Raw genomic sequence first — 17,228 nt, forward strand, 5'->3', positions numbered from 1 at the left:
GAAAGTGAACAAAAGCATTACAAAAATATATATGTCTTTGAAACAGCACAGAATTCAGAAAATAAAACATTAACAAGGTTTATTTTTTTTCAAGTTTGTGGGCCGTATTAAAACGATTAATGGGCTGCATGTGGCCCCTAAGCCATAGTTTGCTCACGCCTGTGCTAATGGAATTATACGTGGATTTTCCCTATTAAGTCCATATCAACCGTGAAGAGCGAAATTCTGTAAATAATTGACCCCCATTATAAATGAATGGAATTCTTGATGAACCTCCAAATAAGCGTTTCCAAACTCCTAACTAAAAGTGGCAATTGTGCAGGATAACTGTTCATGCAAACCAAGGTGCTTAGTTCTTTTTAAAGTGGCGAGGAAGCGACTGATGTACCCGAAAGTGTGTCAAGCAGTGCTGTTTTTGCCAATCCCTCTCCACCCAAAAAACATCAGGAACACTGAAATGGTGAAAAATAGTTCCTACCTAGTTGCCAGCATTTGCCTAATTTCAGCAAGTATTTTCCAACTTGTATAGTGTATTAAAAAATGTTTGACCTTTGAAACTAACTTATTCACGAGGATGTTTTTAGAGAAATTTACAATTTTAGTTTTAAATAGTTAGTCCTTGTACATCTAAAACAGCTTTATATAAAACTATTGTATTAGTGGCAGTTCTATTAGTTGGTGTGTGTCGCAACAATGCCACTTTTTTGACAGCCAGACTTTTCACGCAGGCTTTAATTTTGCATTTGATGAGTGAATTGCTGCAGAAAGATGGGAGTTCAAACCAGGCACCAATGCCGTGCCACACTTGTTGAAATGACTCGTGGTCATGTCAACAGAGTGTTTCCATGTTTTTGTGCAGTCAGAAATGGATGGTGGCCCAGCGTTACGTAACAGTGGCAGACTCAAGCCTACGTTCTTATTCTGACACGATTTCCTGCTGATGTTTGCTTTACCTCCCCTACTGAATTCTCTCATTGTGGTTACGGTTCGTCATTATTTTTCCTTTCAGAAATAATACCCCTATATATACAAATGCGCTTATGCAGTCATTGGTTACAATGTTAGTAAGGATTATGGCCGTATTGATATAATTTAAACAGATAATTATAGATCGGTTGTATTTTTTTAACCGAGGCATTGCTTCTGGTTTTGCACATAAAAACATTTTTCTCATTGATGTTTGGAGTAAGAGACAAGAATATTCTCAAACATTTTGAAAAATAATTGAAGTTTTTTATTTGTTCAAATATAAAAACTGAAAAAAAAATTCCCGTGTTTTTACGCCGACAAAATAACATTAACAACTTCTGGCGTTAAATACATACAATACATACATTTTGAACATGTTAACGTAAATACAAATGACATAGCTTGTTTTATACAACATAATTTCTTTAATGAAAAGTACCTGTATACTGAAAAAAAACACCCTGTTGTTCCGATTTTTAAACTTACACAACTTTACTGTGCACATTTAAAACCAGTTAACGTATCTAGAAACAGTATTGTCATGAATCGCCAATGAACCTGAACCACTCCCCACAGGAGAAGGTGACCCAAATGTAGTTGATTTCACATTATGAGTCATTTAGTTGTAGTTGATAGCGAGTTCAAACAGCACAACAGAAAAGACCCGTTTTGTCTGTTTGTTTGTTTGTTTTTCCCCTCATTTGTTTGACTTCTCCTTTAAGCGAAGAACATTTTCAGGAAAGTAAACTCTCTGTGTACTGCCAGAATGACATTTCTGATGTGCAAATTGCAAATATACAAGTCTCATTTCCACACTGATGAGGTAACGTGCAACTGAATTTGTTGTTTTTGATAGAGTTCCACTCCTGGCAGGCCGTTAGCCAGCTTGACTCGGCCCCATGGCAAAGATAAAATGATGTCCTGTACCGGAATATGCCCTGGCACAAAGTCATGGTTTACCATTTTCCTGGGATGGGAGTTCCACACTCGTACCAAGACACGTAGCTGATGTGGGAATGTCCACCGATTGAGCCAAACTGAACCGGCTCTTGTCGCACTGCTCGATGATAGCCTAAATGGTAAACATTATTAATCGGTTGCGTCAAGCCGTTAATGTCATCTGCGATGTGGTAACAAACGGGTCTTACCAGATCGGGACGGCAGCTGAGCTGGACTCACTTGCCGTCCAGTTCTTCCGTCCAGGAAAGAATCGACAAACTGGCAGTGATCCTCACCAAAGCCGCTCTGGTCTCCGATGTTGTAGAATTTACCTGGGATGCGACAGGATCAGTACACGCCTATGTTGAGGCGTCATGTCGTTCCAGAAGGAGACTCACCATTTAGCGAGTCGCTCAGGTAGATCTTGTACCTAAGCGAGTTGCAAAGCTGGACCCCCACAAATTTGCGGTACCTGGTTCTCTTGACGTATTGTTTTCCATTACAGTCGGAGTAAGCGTCTGCCTTGAAGGGGAACTGAGTCCAGATGGCATCTTTACCTGTCAAGACAGCACCTTTGTTAGGTTTGGCCCATACTGGTCTTGGATCATTAAAGACAGAGTCTGACCTCACCTGAAACGTTCTCGGTAACTTGAGGGTCCGCTGGGGGACAAATTGAAGACAAAATAAATGACTGAACAAGAAACAATGCATATGCAAGACTCGACTCAAGTTTCTCGTACCGGACTCTGTGTTGAAGGATACTGGCTCACTGGCTGGACCTGTGCCTAAGTCATTCTTGGGCTTCACTTTAAACTCATAACTATCATGAAACACAGCACATATTTAATCCCAATTTAGTTTCACTCAATGCAACTCAAGATGACTTTAAAAGCTGGTTATGATGGATCCTTAGCTTACCTGCTTTCAGGTTTTAGGTTTTCCACTGCTGTATGCGTCTGGTCGGTGGTCAAAATGGAAACTTTCTCACCGTCGGGTCCTTTTGTGGTTGAGATTACTTCATACTCTGAGGAAACAGCAAGGGGGGCTAACTGTTAGCTATTTTGGACATCCATTATCTGATCCGCTTATCCTAACAAGGGTTGCGGGGGTGCTGGAGCATATCCCAGCTGTCTTCAGCCAATTGGCAGGTTCCACCCTGAACTGCCAGCCAAGCGCGGGGCACACACAAACACACATTCATGCTCACAATCGCAACTAGGGACAATTCCAGGTGCTCAATTAAACTTTCATGTACGGTACGTTTGTGGAATGTGGGAGGAAACTGGTGTACCCGGAGAAAACCCACACAGGCAGGGAGAACATGCAAACTCCTCACTGGGAGGCCTGAGACGGAATCGAACCCACGACCTGTGCACTGTGAGGCCAACGTGCTAACCAGTCGATCACCGTGCCGCCTATTTTGGACATTATAATTTAAAGTGTCCAATGGACAGTCCAAGTGCAACTATCGATTGCTAACAAAGCATGTTAAAAAAGTACTGGAGTCAAAGGGGACTCCAAAGTCAACTAAACAATTTTCTTGCAAATAATATGTTTGCTGCAGCACCACGGCATTCACATTAATATTGCGTTTGTGTAATATGAGTTAAGCAGCAAAATCTACTTGTTTTTGTAGAATTTCATGTTTGGACTAGTTGGGGGGCGCATTTTATTGTAGGAGAACTTTTGACTTGACTTCCCCTTTATCATCTGAGCAACTAATGTACCTGTAGTGTCATTGTTAGTCGTCTCCCAGTCCAAAATGATGAAGGAAGGACATCCCTCCACCGTTACCACAGTTAGGTTCGAGGGCGGTGACTTGGGCGCCGCCGTCACATTGCCGTTGCTGCGCTCATCCTCGGGGAAGAAGTTCAACGACGATGTAATAGAACACGGCTCGTCCGCTCTCTTGCCCGTTTGGTAGATGACGTGAGGTGCTGTGGTTTGATGAGGGTGGGATACTCAGTCTGGATTCTCGCTAATTCTTGACAAGAAGATACACTTACCCACGTAACGCTTTTTGCCCATGGCGTCAATGTCTGAGGTCGGTTGTGACTGAAACAAGTCTGAGTTTTCCCACGATTCTTGTTGAGGGGCTGTAAGAGGAGGTGTCACATTTGGACTTAGAATCTGTCCATGTAAAGGCTACACAGTGCCTGGCATGTGATTTCTTACACGGATGTCATACCTTGCGTTGCTGGTGACGTAGTGGTGGTGTATTTTCGTTTGAGTTTGGTTGGCCTGGCAGTGGTTGGCCTGGCAGTGGTTGGCTTGGCAGTGGTTGGCTTGGCAGTGGTTGGCTTGGCGGTAGTGGGCTTGGTGGTGGCCACTGGAACTTTGGGCTGGAGGACAGCCAGTTTGTCGGTGTGTTTCCGGATGTTTGTCTTCTCTATAGAAGAAAGAAAACTCAGAAATGGAATACGACCAAATAGTAGACGTAAGTGGTTCTCTGTTCACCTCACCTGATTGGTTTGGTTTTCCATGCAGGTTTGTTTTCTTGTTGAGAGACCCTAAAACAACCGCACCACATCATACGTCATCACTCATCGAAACAAGAACATGACTCCTACCCTTCTTGTTACATTCTGACATAAAAAAATATACTAAAGTAATGGAAAATCTGTTAGGTGTAAAACCTTTATTTTAATAATACCCATCCCAAATCAAAGCACTGCTTCTTTTCCATAAGAAGAAAGTGAACAAGTCACGGCAGAAAGCTGAATGCACATTCCTTTCAACCAGATTTGTGTAAACATAGATGGCGACCACAAAGCTACCAGGTAACATTTTCATCTTGGCTTGAATTCATTTGCGGTTTGGAGAAGGAGTGAAAATGAAGAAAGAAGCTGAACAGCTCAGGAAGACTCTGTCCACCATCACTAAAGAACAAGAAGGACTCCTTGTTGCTGCTAATTAGCAGCTCAGCCTGTGACTATTAGCTCTCATGTACATGACATTTTGGCAAAACAATCTACAATCTCGTGGCTGAGGGCCAAGGAGATGGGTTTACCTGAACGGGGACGTGTCCACAAGGCGGGCTTGATGGGGGGGAAATCCCGGTGTCCATTCACTGTTGGGAGAAAAATAAGCGGCGTTACACTTAATATTCAATTACTCAAATGCGGTTATTTATAAAAGGCAAAAATGTAAGCTTGAGGAAAAAAAACACTTTTAAGTATGCTATTGTGTCTTCTTAGGCTGAGATTAGTGCTGTGCTTCAGTGTGCCATACGCGATGACAGACACAAAAATAAAAGTGCAGCTTGCCTGGGAGAGCAGAACGGTGGAGCAGTGAAGGAAGTCGAGATTGTGTCCGGTTGTGAAATGCTGCAAACGAGTGGTACATCAAATTAGTCAAGATTTTATTTTTTTCTGCATCATTCAAGACGTTAGTGTTAACTAGGGTGGCATTTGATTTAAAGGCAATACCGCCTTTGAATAAAAATGTCATGCTGCTTCCAACATGGTGGTGAATTAGCATGTCACTTAATTGTTTTTGCAATTAAATAATTTCCTGCCATTGACGGCAAAAGATGTCAAAAATCCCTTTTTTTTTACTCAGCTGGTAGTGAATGAGTTAAAAAAAAAAAACAACGGCCTGACACAAAAACTTGATGATTTGGTGACAGATTAATCGCCCAGCCCTGACTATACAAGTAAAAGAGCGCAAGAGTGAATAATTCTGATAGATATGCTACCTGGACGTGGTGGGAAGAAAGCACGGGGCCTGAGAGGGTTCTGAAATACAAAGAACAAGTCATGGTGTCCCCATTAATGAAAGGACCAAAGAAAGTCATCAAGATTGTCCATCACATACTTATCGGTAAAATACTAACAGAACCAAAAGGTATAGACACCAGCAATTACAAACCCAGCGCTTCGCAAGTCTTTCTGTAAAACACGCAGTAACTATTACAAAAAAGAAAAGCTTTCTCTAATGTTCTAAGCCGCCCAAATGCCCTGCTCCTTCTGTTAGCAGAAGAGTAGCTAGCGCAAGCTACCAGCCAAACGGCGGCCATCTTGACTGCCAACAGCAGGCTGCGACGCTCCTTGTGGGGTTGCGGTAAACTGCTCAAGATGCTAAAAAAGAAAGTTCCGCATTTGTAAAATTGCCATTTAGAGTCTCTTTTTTAAGTTGTGTGCTCAGACCAAAGCCATGCATCATATTGCTATGACTCAGCATTGTGGTCATTTTGTTCGGAGCACTGATTAATTTAGGCGAGGAGTGTTATGTAACCAGTCTATGAGTTTTCTCATAGAAAAAATGTCATTGGTATTTTTACTGGTTGCAAAGCGGTGACATTCACACCAGCGTCATCACACTTTTTTTTTTCAAAAACAAGTTTATTACTTATGGATCATAGTTTATTATGTATTTAGGGTTAAAGCTATTAATGTAGGCAATTCTCAACATTTTAGGTGGCGGGGCATAATTATTTACAAATGTTTGCTCTTCTCTGCAGGGATCGGCACCTATCCCCCACGAATAGTGTGGATCCAATTCATTACTCCAAATAACACCAGAAGAAAAGCACCCAAAAATATTTTTTTTAATTTACCCACCAGAGGCTTTAGCAGTGGAAGACGCAGTTTTGGAAGCTTCTGTTTTCTTGTAGCTGAAACACAAAGTAAATGAAGATGAAATTACACAAAAACAGATGAACATGATGACACATTTTAGTTTAGCTCTAAATTATTAATCTATTTGTTATGACTTGTGGTAAAAATGACTTGACCAGACTTTTCAGTTGTAATGCTCCGTTTGTCTTCTTACCAGCCATGTTGGTACTTTGGATCATGGCTTTACTCCAGGAGCCACTGCGGTCATCCTTGTTGGAGCGGACACCAAATTCATAGGGCGTGTCAGGAGTCAGGTTGTTGATGACTGTGTCGCTTGTCGGGCATGTCTGATAGATCCACTTCCTGTTTGGCTCTCGGTAGCGGACAGTGTAGAAACTAATGGAAACAAGAAGGAGATGTTCCTCAGGGTTCTATTCTTTGCACTTTTTATTTTTTGAAGGACAAATTGAAGACTTGAGAGTTAAAGCCCTGAATCTTGCTGCTGTCAAAAAAAAAAAAATGTAGAAATAGGAACCGGCTGTAAAAACTGAAAAATACTTTTTAAATTAAATTCATGATAATTGTTGTGTGAAATCCCTTTCGCCTCCTTTTAAAATCAACGTGGAGCACCCCACCTACAGAACACATTTAAAACGTTTCGGGAGTTTCACTCCTTCTCCCATTCTCTCGAGTCATTTTCTGGCAAGAAGACATCTGTACTTCGTCCAGTTGTTTGACAGAAAAGGAAAGTCTATTTTTAAAGGCTGGAAAAGGTGGATAGGGTGACAATTACAGTGAAGGCGGGGGACAACTGGAACAACTGAGCTAGAAAACATGGAGACATTTTTGAACGGAACATCTCTCAACAGGATCATTGCAGAACATAGATTGCATAACATGTGGAAGCAGACATCTTCTGTCATCAGAAATGATGAGCTATTTTTTCACTTCTACCCAATGATGTCCAGTGTTCCACTGGAGATTTGCGATTATTTTCTCACAGGTTTCGCCTGTTTTTTTTTTTTCATTTTGTTCTCAGGCTAAAGCCATGTCTGTGGCAACTCGGTGTCAAGGAAGTAGAACTATGCGATATGGACAAAATTTAAAATCACAATATAGGTTATTTGATATGCTTTTATATCCTGATAACCATATATACAGTACATCCTGATCTGGAAAATTCATGGCAAATTTCTTTTATACCTTGTCTATTTATTTATGAAAAACCTATCCTATATATAGTGGACAGTACACGTATATATCTAACAGAGAGTATTTGCTGCTAATGCAAAGAATGGAAGCAGTTACATTAACCTTCATTCATTGTTCATACAATGTTAGCGTTGCGTCTGAAGTGGAGGGCATTTAAAGACTTGGTTCATCTCTCGTCCCACAAGTGAATAGCGTAACGTTGACAGCTGCTTCTTTGGGACGACATCCATCATTAGCAATGAATCCATGCTTAATCCAACAAGTATATTTGTGTTACAGTTGGATTCAAGTGCAAACCAATTATCAAACCTGAGGAGTGAGTCACAAGGATGAAGTGATAGAAAGGTGACGATCGTCGTGTTTCATTAGGATTGCAACAGAGCTAACCTAATAGCCCACATATTAAAATATCAATATAAACCACGGGAGGGTTTATATTGTATGGCTGTCGCTTATACTTTATGATTTATTGCACAGCACTACAAGAAACTATGTTAAAGTGAGTTCCAGAGCTTCATGTGGTTTTTTTTCCCCTTGTGGCACCGAGGGCCGAGCCCTGCCACAAATAGCAAAACTGTGAGTATGATTTGAAAAACGTTTGATGCTATGAGGGTGGCAGACTACCATATGAAGCTCCTAGACTCACTTCAGCATAGGTCATGGCACCAAAGCATTTTTTTTTTATATTAGACAAATCGAGATGCGCCCACAAGCTGCATCTCACCCGTCCTCCAGGCAATCATCCAGGATGTCCCTGTCATAGGAACTCTTCAGATGGCTCCCCCAGGACAGCAGCACCGCAGTCGGGCTGACGGTGCCAATCACTAGATTGAGCGGCTTGTCCAAATTTACCTTTCCTGTGCACAAAGGAAGACAAAGTGAGAGCTTGCATCCACCAAGAAGAAAAATAAGCACTCACTTACCTGTGCAGTGTTTGGTGACGTCGTTGCGAAGGACTGGCTGCACAGCCACCAGGTACTTAGGTTCTGCGTCTAAAGAGACAAAAAAGATCTGTCATGGAGAATCTCTGTTGAACACGGTGAGACTTTTAACCCTTAGTTTCACATTTCACCCTCGCAGAGCACTTCCTCTAGGCAACACGTGGGCATGAAACAGTTGTAACTAGAATGAATCACAGTCATAGAATGCAGTTGAACTAAAGGGAGGAAAAACAAAACAAGGCAGACAAAATGTTTTCCTATTTGCATTTGTTGTTGGATTTGCAGCAAAATGTGCTCGGTTCTACACCCACAAACTTTAAATGAGAAGCTGATAAACAAATCAATTCTTCTTGCTTGTGCCCTCTTGTAAATGAAATTAAAAAAAAAACATTGGTGCCTTGAGTTATGAGTTCAATTTCTTCTGTGGCCACAATAGGATCTCAAAAGACTCATACCCCAAATCATCTTTCCCCTTTGAAATGGATGAATGGAGGTGCCATTTACCCGTTCTGACCTCCAAAAAAAATAAATAAATAAATGAAAAAACACCTTCGAAGGATCTAATGAGAACTTCTGTTTTCTGTTTCCTCACGGTTGTCTTGACAAGTGTAATGTGTAATTTCATGGCAGGTACACACATTTGTTATCATTTCCCTGTGAGAATAATCCAGGAGTGTGCAAATTTGTAAAATATGTCAACGTTTATTTCAATAGTAAAATAGTAATAAATAGTAAAAATCAGTGACTCAAATTTGATTGAATTATGTTAGGTTGAAGATATATTTTATCCCATATTTTACTCTATTAGTATTGCAAAAGAATTGTTCCACAGCGTGACCTATGTTTGACCATATGGATGAGAAGACTTCCAGAGAAGCGGATGCCTGAAGACTGGATCAACGTCTGCAACATCAAAGGAGATGTGCCGAGACACACCTCTGAAACAAAAGGACTGAGACTTTAGTGCGGGAGCACTAAAAGGCATATCTGCCTTGTCAATCAGTTAACGACTGCCATTGTCTGTTTTTTCTCTCGTGTCTGAAATGTTTACATGTTCTTGCTGGTGCTCCCCCCTTCATTCCTTCGTGCAAATACATTATATTGTTAAATAGAGGGCTCGGCGGAGTTGGAGATGTAACTGAGCACACCTCCGTTCGTTCTCCTCGCGAGTAAAAGATCAACTCTTGTCTTCCTTTCATTCATTTTGCCTATGTTCAGTGAATGCTTAGGTGATTGAACCTGACAAATTATTTATGATTTATTTCATTATAAGGCCTGACAATTATTGAGCTAAAAATTATCACTACATTTTACTATTTTTTATTTTGTTGTTTACAATAAATCAGTTAAACAATTAAATAAATGGATTTAAATTAACCAACCAATTGTTAAAGGGGAAAAAAAGGCAAAAATATCTTCAACCTTATTTTCCGATAAGTGCTAATATTTACCCATCTCGGCTTGGTAGGGTATCCCGTTTTCGGGCAACGGGATGAACTGTTTGGAAGAGACGCTGCTGCCGTAACCCAGAATGTAACCTTCCAGTTTCAACTCGGGGCTTGGTCGCAGAAACTTCATGATAATCGTGTCCCCGGTGGCGTTGATCTTGACTTTCACATTATGGCGACGGACTGCAATGAAAAGTGAGAGGACATCAGATTCACATTCACCTCATTGCGTTTGCTTGAAACGAGTTGGATCACACTTCCAGGATGTAGAAGTACTTAAATTCTTCCTGTCTTTGAGCAGTTTTTTAAGTTATCTATACATGAGAATTAAATTTTCTGATATATATATATATTTTTTTATATTTATGCTCTACATTTAAAAACAGACTCACTTTGTCAAAAAAGGTTTGCTCCTATTTTAAACCTCCAATGATGACGACACGACATAACAAAGATGCAAATAGCAAGAGATTTGGATAACCGCTATTTGAAATCTTTATTAATTGTGATCTCATAATCTAGACTTCAATGTAAGTCTGTTTAGATGATTTGGATGTTTATTTTGAACTAGAAAACATTTTTTTTCTAGTTTTCCATGTTCACAAAACAGTGGGAGGAAGTCTAGACTCTCACCGGTTTTCTATACTTTGTTCATTTGTTCTATTCTGCTTTTATAATAACAAAACACATGATAATAATAAAGTGGTGACTTGACTCACTAGTTTAAGTCAATGAGTGACCTCGCTCGACAATTCTTAGGAATACGCCCGGATTGTTAAGGTCGGAACGGTACAGAGATCGCAGCCGGAGGGCGGGGGACAGACCGGCAAAGAAGACTCAAATGCTATTGTACTTTCTAAAAACATACAATAATAACGTAATTAGGTAAAATGGAAATAAACAATTTGCGTGTTAGGATAATTCAGTGCATGGGAATTACACTGCGACATAATGCATACAGACGGCAGTCACAACAGTTCAGTAAGCTGCAGTCATATTCGTCTATTTTTGGCAAGGATAAAGAATATAGACCAGTGGGTGTTGTTTTATTGTCTGCCTACATTGCGTTCCAATAACCATTGCTTCAAAGGTTAGACTGTAACTACCATGACATCGGTGCTAGTTCAATTAGCCCATCTATGGCAAGTCGCATAGTGTGTTAGAATTAGAGAATTAGAAATCCCTTTATTGTCATTGTACTCAAGTGTGCAACGAGATTAGAGAGCTTTAAGCATTAAGATGGCGAACTTTCATGAGGTGTAAATACATAACATGGGTTACGTTTCATAGAAACTTCAACTAAGTCACTGGTTGGCTGAAGAAGACCTGTATTGAATCAGTAGCACAATTTTCACCAGTCATATTTTTTTTTTACACAACAATCTGCACTTCTATTTAAGCACAGTGTGTGTACTTTTGCCACCTCTGTCGAAGAACATAAATGTGAAGCAACAAGCACGGCAAGCATGGCATCCTGTTGTTCTTGGCGCCAATCTTGACAGCTTTTGATTGCCTTACATAACTTGAAGCCGAGTGCAGTGAGGCAGACCAATTGCAGGTTTGATCATGAAGCCCAGCCCACTCAGTATAACTGAACATGCCGTTATCACAATCATCAGATCATTTCCCCAAAAAGCAACCAGCCATGGGATTTGAAAGTATGAGTCATATCGTGCCAGGGAAGAAGACACTTTGGCCCTTTAAGTACCTGCTTGACCAGGAGAAGGCATTAAGGAAGTATAAAAAAAAATCTTAACCATAGATGTCAGCTCAACCGTTTGGTATACATTTATGAATTAATTAATTTTTTTTTTTTTTCAACAGTCACAATACTTTTTTGCTAACCCAAAAGAACCCAAAAAAGGAGTGCTGTTACACTCTACATGGGTAAGAAGATGTCTAACTCTGGGAATCCATTCTAAAATGTTTCCATATATTGGATAAAAAAATGAATAACAACAAAAAAATACAAAAATACAGTGAATTTGATGTCTCCCAAGCCTCTGAGCTCTGTATTTTGTGCCTCTACCCAAGGACATATAAAATGCGAACTTTTAATTCAAGATTCATCTTGGTCAAAGACTATTTGCCTACCTCGGGTCCTCTGCGCTGCGATGCAGCTGTGCAGAACTGCAGCTCCAAGCAGCAAGATGTGGAGAAGGAGGGAAGCTGTGCATGCCATGACCTCCTCAGGTGATGATGAAGAGTAGAAATACTTTCAAGCAGGAGCAAGACAAAAGCTTCAAGATGTGTTCTGCCCTCAGATGCCTTCAAGAGTGCAGACAACTAGGCAGAATAGAACTTATAGCTGTAGCAAGGGGGGCGTGGCCCCTCCTCAAACATTAACTTCTTCCTCTTGAATAACACCCCCCATCACCTCTAAGGAAAAGTAGGAAAGTCCCAAAACATGACAAAAACATTCTCAAGAACCGATTTACTTTAGGTCCTCTAGGCGGCGTTCGATGCTGTTCGATACATTTTTCACAGAATAATACACAGGCACTTAATAAAATGAAACCAAAAACAAAATAAATGCTCCAGGGATGCCTGTCTAAATAAATGTGTTTTTAAATTGCTTTATAAAATGTCAAGAGAAAAGGTCAGCTCTTATCTTAAATGAAAGTGCATCCCACAATTTGAACAGCAATCTTTTAATCTCGTGTGAGCGACAGTAAGTAAAAGTTTGGTCAGCTGACCACAGTGATCTAACTGTACAATAAAATGGAACCAGAACAGACGTGATCTAGCTGAACCTGTATGGAATCAAGACAAAAGCCTTTTGTCGTCATTCTGGCCTAAATGAAGACGGTCTAATCAAGTTTTCCTGAGACCATTGAAGAGGAGATATTATCCCTTCCTTTTGGTGATGAGCTTGCTAAAATGAAGGAAGTACAGTGCAAAAAGAATGAGCCCTAAGGCTGACCCTTGAGGAACACCACAGGCAATGGAGACAGACTCGGACACATTGGGGACGCAATAAGCTCATAACATATTTGGTCATGATTTCTGAAATGCCAATCTGACAATCCACGATATAATGTAAGCATGAATGGGTGTTTGTCTTTATGTGCCCTGCGACTCGGCCCAATATGGGGTGTAGCTCACCTCTCGCCCTACATCTACTAAAATATTCTCCAGTTTACCCGTGCCTCAATTAAGGAGAAGCGGTACAGTGAATTGGGATTGAGCCCTGAGATTCCATCAAGATAAGCCTTTGTAAAATGTGTTGAAACCACAGAGCCGGTTTGTGGCGTGAACAATGAGATGTACAAACAGTACATGGGCCAGAAGCAATTTCATGTCAAATGAAATCCGGAATTCATCAGATGGAGATGTTCATCTGGTTGCTTTGAAGTGGGCAGGATTTATTGGGACTAAAATGACTGACAGCTGCTGGGACATGCTTCAACTCGCCTCTTACAGTACACGAGCTGCCATCAGGCATCTTAAATCTTCTTTGAGCATGACTTCATTTGGGCCGCTTGTTTTCTCTGGCCTGTCACAGAGTGGCTTCTTGTTTGATCTTGTAAAACTGAATTGGCTCTCATCAAGCAATCTAATTATAAGTTATCACAAATGCGCCTCCTACTCCAGGCTGACGCTTCCCAACTTAGGCTCATAGGGCAAATATTGTTTAGAGCAGGCCTTTTAAAACTTTTTGGGTCTAGGTTTGACCTTAGTCGTTTCCAAAGGAGCCTCTCATAATCATCAAGTAAACATAACGATTTGGTACCTTAAAGAGTTACTGATGGTGGAGTGGTACACTTGCCTCACTTGTGCGCCGACAGCGTGCTTCGGTTCCCGCTCAGTGATGGTGTCTGCGTGCGCACTACGACGGGCTGGTGACCAGTTTGGGGTGTTGTCCGCCTTTTGCCCAACGTCATCTTGCAAAGGCTCCAGCACACATTGCAGCCCTGTATAGGATAAGTCGTGTTGAAGATGACACTGTGTACCTCAATGGCATAGGAATGAAGAAGCTATTTATGAGGGGGGAAAAAAACAATGTAACAATAGCAAATTCATATTTTTTTAAACAAAAATCTAACAATGCTACAAAAGTTACATTTTTAAATGAGAAAAAAGGAAATTGCTTTAAGAACAGACTCGTAATCTTACAATGATATTGTATTTTTCTTCCGAGATTATTTTGTTATATGATAATAGTAAGGGCAAAGTTAAATAAGAGCATTTAAAAAAAAATTACTTTCATAATATGACACCTTTTATTACGAAAAAGGCGCATTCTTGAAAAGGTGGACACTATTCTCGAAAAATATGGCCTTAGCTCTTGAATAATTGGACATTCTACTTTTAGACTTTTTTCACATGTAAACCCGATTTATGTGATGATACAACACAGGGGTATTAAATTTTAATAGGCTTACAGTATGTTATGTTCTTGTTTTTTTAACTTTTACGTTCAATACATTTGCATTTATTATTTTAGAATTGTTTGTTTTTAAATATTTATTTACATACCTGTTTAATTGATTTTATGTGCAAAACATTCTACTTTATTCATTTAAGCAATGTATTAATGTTCAAACACTGCATAATTTTGCAGTGGTTCAATCTCATCAAAATAAAAAATAAACTTAAATAGTAAATAAACAAAAAACAGTAAAAACCGACCATCACTCGATGCTGGAAGCTAAAACGCTTGTTAACCAATCCGAGGAGATTTCCTGCCAAAGTTTCGGCATTGCCGCACGTGCATGACATCACGGTAACCAACACTCGAACTTACATAAGCTCCAGAACAAAGCTGCCTATTGTGTATTAGGACTGGTCAGCATTTGAACACCAGACACAAAAATTCCACCCACACACTCAAGGTATTCCCTCTGAGCACGTTAATCATTATCAACGCATACTTTTCATTTACTTCAACCTGGTTCTCTTGCTGATTACTTTCAGTGATGGGAAGTAATCAAGTAAAATACTTAGTTACTGAAATTTTGTCGTTTTTCAGGTGCTTGAGTATTTATTTTTCAGACGACTGTACTTTTACTTAGTCACTTAAAAATATTCTACTTGGAGTCATTATTTTGTCAAAATAGGCCTGTGACTTTTTTCAACCTCTGCGGAGGACAACATGACATAGAAAAGATGCGGGTGATAATTCAATTACTTGAGATCTCTGAGTCTTAAATAAAAATAATAATAATAAATTACAAATAAAAGATATTCCTTATCAATTGCCTTATATGGAGGAGAATTTTTGGATATTGGCCTCTCTAAAAATGAAACCACTAGTTTTCCGTGTTAAAAAAAAATTAGCCACTTAATATGAAAAAACAATTATGTTTTTTTTTTAATAGTTACACAGTGTTACAACAAATATAATATTGAGTTATTAATGGATTAAAAAAATAAATATGCAAAATAGTGGGCCACGAAACCAGAATTGTAAGGCAATTTACTGCAAATGAACATGAAAATGAAGATAGAAGTACCTAAATAAAGGTTTAAATACAAGTTACAAGTTAAAAAAAATAAATATAAATTTCAATCAACTTCATACTTGGGCAGTAATTCTTTTGTTTACCACACTTTTGAGACTCACCGTTCGAAAAGCTGTCAGCTGGCATGCAGCCGCCTCCACAGGCTCTGACGTGGAACTATTGAAGTAATTACCTGGGCAATCTTTTTCTTTTCCAAATGCCTTGAATGCTTTGCCAGAAAGAAAAAGAAAAAGTACAGAGGGCTCGGGATCGTGCCGCCAGAGACCAAAAGAGGGAAGCCAGAACACAGAAAGTTCTTCAGGAGCTTCTGGGAAAGCAGTTAAGTGGTCAATCAAACACATGTGGGAAATTTAAACAAAATAGCGAAGAGACAAACAACTTCCTTCGTTAAACGAACAAACAGTGGTTGTTGTACTTGTGTTTGTCAGCGACTCACGTGCACGTTTGCCATTTGGCTTCAATATCCAACGTAACTTTCTGCTCAGGTTTTCCAGATGAATGCGTGTGACAAGTGTCCCCGCAACTTGACATCGACACATTTCACGTCATTATTCAAAGGACACACACTTTCCGAACACGTGTTACGATTTGGAAAAGGATTTGCAGAGGTTGCTTGTGTGGCCACCGCCATATTAGCTCCCCTACTTGGGTCTTGGATGGTCTCAGGTCTGGAAAGCAGAGCGGCGAAGACCTCGGCCAATTTTCCACAGCAGCTTAAACATGAGAAGTTTTGTGAGGAGACGCCAAACGCCAAGTTCTCCACCGCACTTCCGTTTTATTCTGCCCTTCAACCTTGTGTTCTTATTCTGACGTTCGGTATTAGCAATCATTTCGTCACAATTTTCAAGAGCCAAACCTCTCTTAAGTTGATGTGGCAACAGATGTGACCTTTCACCTCTACCATTAAAGATACGTGTTCTTCATGCGCTTCTGATTAAATGCCCGCGGAAAGCTTTTGCTGTCTTCAATTAGACGAACACTGAAAGTGAAAAGAGGAAACACACTTTAATGTTTGGTTTTCTTCCGTTATGTAACAGCAACAGACGGCCTCGTTGTGTCTTGACAGGAAACAATCAAGTTTACCTTTAACGAGCAGGTGCGTTCTACAAAGAAGACACATCCGCTTTCTGGAATGTCTTCCAACTTCCTGTCGTTTTTTCTGATGAATGGATGGATGGATATGATGGAACAGCATAGATAGGATCAAGTAACAAGCAGGCAAATATCCGCCTAAAATTATGGACCCTTGCTCCATAATTTTCCTAAAAAATAAATGCATTACAGATAAACTGATTTCAACTCGACTTACAGGAGCATCTTTGCCATAACATTACTTTTTGTTTTTTTTTTAACTATTATGAGTTCTATGCAGTTATGGCTTGTGGGAAGCTATCACTAAGTCTGTTCCTTTTGCTTCTGAGTATTGCCTGTGAGAGGGCAAAGGTCACTGAAGGTAGCAAGTTACGGGCAGCTTCTGGCACTCTGCTGTGCCATCATGACATTGCATCGCCGTGACGATGGGGGGGGGGTCACACCATAGACTAAGTGGTGTGGTTTGTGGCTGTTGCTTTCTTCATTTTTTGTCTTCCGTAGGTGAAAAGAAAATTCTATTCTGTTGGGATCAGAACATTAAAACAATATTATTGTTCGCTTGGCGGGCATGTAAAAATGTCAGCGAGTCATGAGGAGACGCAG

General features: G+C 40.1%; 1 protein-coding gene across 1 annotated transcript; it reads right to left on the reverse strand.

The window, feature by feature from the left end:
• Window positions 1-1,230: 1,230 nt before the first annotated feature.
• LOC148340379 (target of Nesh-SH3-like) lies at window positions 1,231-12,716 on the reverse strand. The gene is made up of 19 exons (XM_088290712.1): window positions 12,163-12,716; window positions 10,072-10,251; window positions 8,603-8,671; window positions 8,404-8,536; window positions 6,682-6,863; window positions 6,471-6,523; window positions 5,606-5,645; window positions 5,175-5,234; window positions 4,919-4,978; window positions 4,371-4,418; window positions 4,097-4,297; window positions 3,915-4,004; window positions 3,636-3,845; window positions 2,827-2,932; window positions 2,649-2,728; window positions 2,539-2,568; window positions 2,307-2,465; window positions 2,118-2,240; window positions 1,231-2,041 (listed from the first exon to the last, which is right to left on the reverse strand). Exons 1-19 carry the CDS (start codon window positions 12,248-12,250, stop codon window positions 1,926-1,928), a joined length of 2,028 nt encoding a protein of 675 aa, XP_088146838.1. The 5' UTR covers window positions 12,251-12,716; the 3' UTR covers window positions 1,231-1,925.
• Window positions 12,717-17,228: the final 4,512 nt, after the last annotated feature.

This window comes from Idiotropiscis lumnitzeri, chromosome 3 (assembly GCF_059441095.1).
Source record: "Idiotropiscis lumnitzeri isolate Australia: NSW breed Sydney's pygmy pipehorse chromosome 3, RoL_Ilum_1.0, whole genome shotgun sequence".
In the NCBI taxonomy this organism is placed as follows: Eukaryota; Metazoa; Chordata; class Actinopteri; order Syngnathiformes; family Syngnathidae; genus Idiotropiscis; species Idiotropiscis lumnitzeri.